The 1,719-nt window shown below is 26.9% G+C and overlaps 1 protein-coding gene across 1 annotated transcript; it reads right to left on the bottom strand.

Annotated features, from left to right (window-relative positions):
• Positions 1–274: 274 nt before the first annotated feature.
• Tsp_14747 (conserved hypothetical protein) lies at positions 275–1,710 on the bottom strand. The gene is made up of 4 exons (XM_003368144.1): positions 1,648–1,710; positions 715–1,059; positions 590–610; positions 275–319 (listed from the first exon to the last, which is right to left on the bottom strand). Exons 1-4 carry the CDS (start codon positions 1,708–1,710, stop codon positions 275–277), a joined length of 474 nt encoding a protein of 157 aa, XP_003368192.1.
• Positions 1,711–1,719: the final 9 nt, after the last annotated feature.

Below are 1,719 nucleotides of genomic sequence, written 5' to 3'. Positions count from 1 at the left end.
TCTAAATAAAAATAGTATATGATACTATATCAGTGAAAAAGTCTGATTTAGAACATGCTCAATATAAAATATCATATATGCTGATAATGGTTTCCTTATTGAAATTTTTTGTATGAACAAAAACTGATAAGAATTTGCCTGAAACAAATTATTTCATATGCATTAAAGACAGAACTTACTGAAGAATATTCACCCACCACATGACGCCATATTGTTTTGTTAGTCTGGGACCCATTTACTTTCGCCCGTCCATATGCACGTATAAAATTTCTCTTTATCGAGGACTTTGCATGCAGTATTCTGAACCCCAGTCTCTTACCTGTGCAAATAATAAATAAAATGAATAAAAAAAGAACTGAAATAAATAAATTCAAAAATAGTCTTATCCATTGTTTTTTGTTGTAAAATGAAAAATATTTTTAAAACTATTTGCACTACTGCATTTTACTTGAAACAGATCGTATTAATAATTATATTCTTTTAATTCTTTTATCAATGTGTATTAAACAAACCGAAAAAATACTGATGCAGCCAGTTATAATTTATTTATATTATAATTTTTTTGTTTAAGGAATTAAATCAGCATAACTACTGCTGTTTGCATGAATCTCTGAAAAACAAATAATATTTCTGAATGTTACACAGATACGTTACGAATTTACAGTTTTAAGCTTCAGTTTTTGAAAACTACATTCCATTAGAGGCTATACTTACATCACGCCATTCACAGTTCGTCTTTCTGATTTCCATTTGCAGCACATGTATAGAACTGCTTCGAGAACTGCATTGTTCTGCTTTTACAAGTCTAGACATTATATAATAAGCTTCTTCGTTAGTCGATTCGCTCAGATATAGCTGTAGCTGCTTAGCAATTTCAAGTGCTTTTTCTAAAGGGACCTGAACATGCTCTTCTGATATTTTTGTTTTTAATAATGCTTTTTGCAAGACACTTTGGTTCTTAATTTGTGACAGATCACAATAAGCATCATTTTGTTTTTGCTGTGTAAAATTTTCATCATCGTTGTTGTCAAACAATTCCACAACTGTTGGATTTCTATCCTGAAATCAACAAAAATCAATAATGCATTGCAGAGAGCAATGCAAAATGTATGCAATTCATGCGTAATATAAATTGATAAATGTTCATTTAATTAATATCTTTTACTCGCTTAGTTTTTAAGAACGGTTAGTTCTTCTTGTATATATGCTTAGATAACATGATTATAGATAATTAAAAAAAAGAATTTTTTCATTAAAATTTTTAATTGTTGGTAAATAATAAAGATTTCTTTATAATTTCCCTTCACAATCTTTTCATTAAAAACTTATTTCAGTTGATTGAAAGATATTTTTAACTCTTTAAAATGAGTAATTATATTAGGTATTCTATCTACTATAAAATTACAACGTAATGATTATTTCATTCACAAACTACATTATTATTCATTTTTATTGATGCATTTCACTGAAAAATCATTACTTATATTTTTTGAAATTTTAAAATAAATTCAAAATCTTTTCTTTGGTTTTCAAATAAGATAATTTTTAGGTCAAAACAAACTTGAAAGTAAATAACAAATCAAAATGATGAATAACATAAAAGCATCTAAAAAAAGCATTCCTATTTTAAAAAATAATAAATTTTACCAGATCAGACAGTGCAGCAGTTGCTAGAAATAAAATGGCAAACCATGCCATAGATGAATGCATTATCTAACT

The sequence above is a fragment of the Trichinella spiralis genome (assembly GCF_000181795.1).
Source record: "Trichinella spiralis strain ISS 195 chromosome Unknown Scfld3009, whole genome shotgun sequence".
Lineage (NCBI taxonomy): Eukaryota > Metazoa > Nematoda > Enoplea > Trichinellida > Trichinellidae > Trichinella > Trichinella spiralis.
The sequence above is the reverse complement of the archived record's forward strand: the minus strand, read 5'-3'. Positions and strand labels throughout refer to the sequence as shown.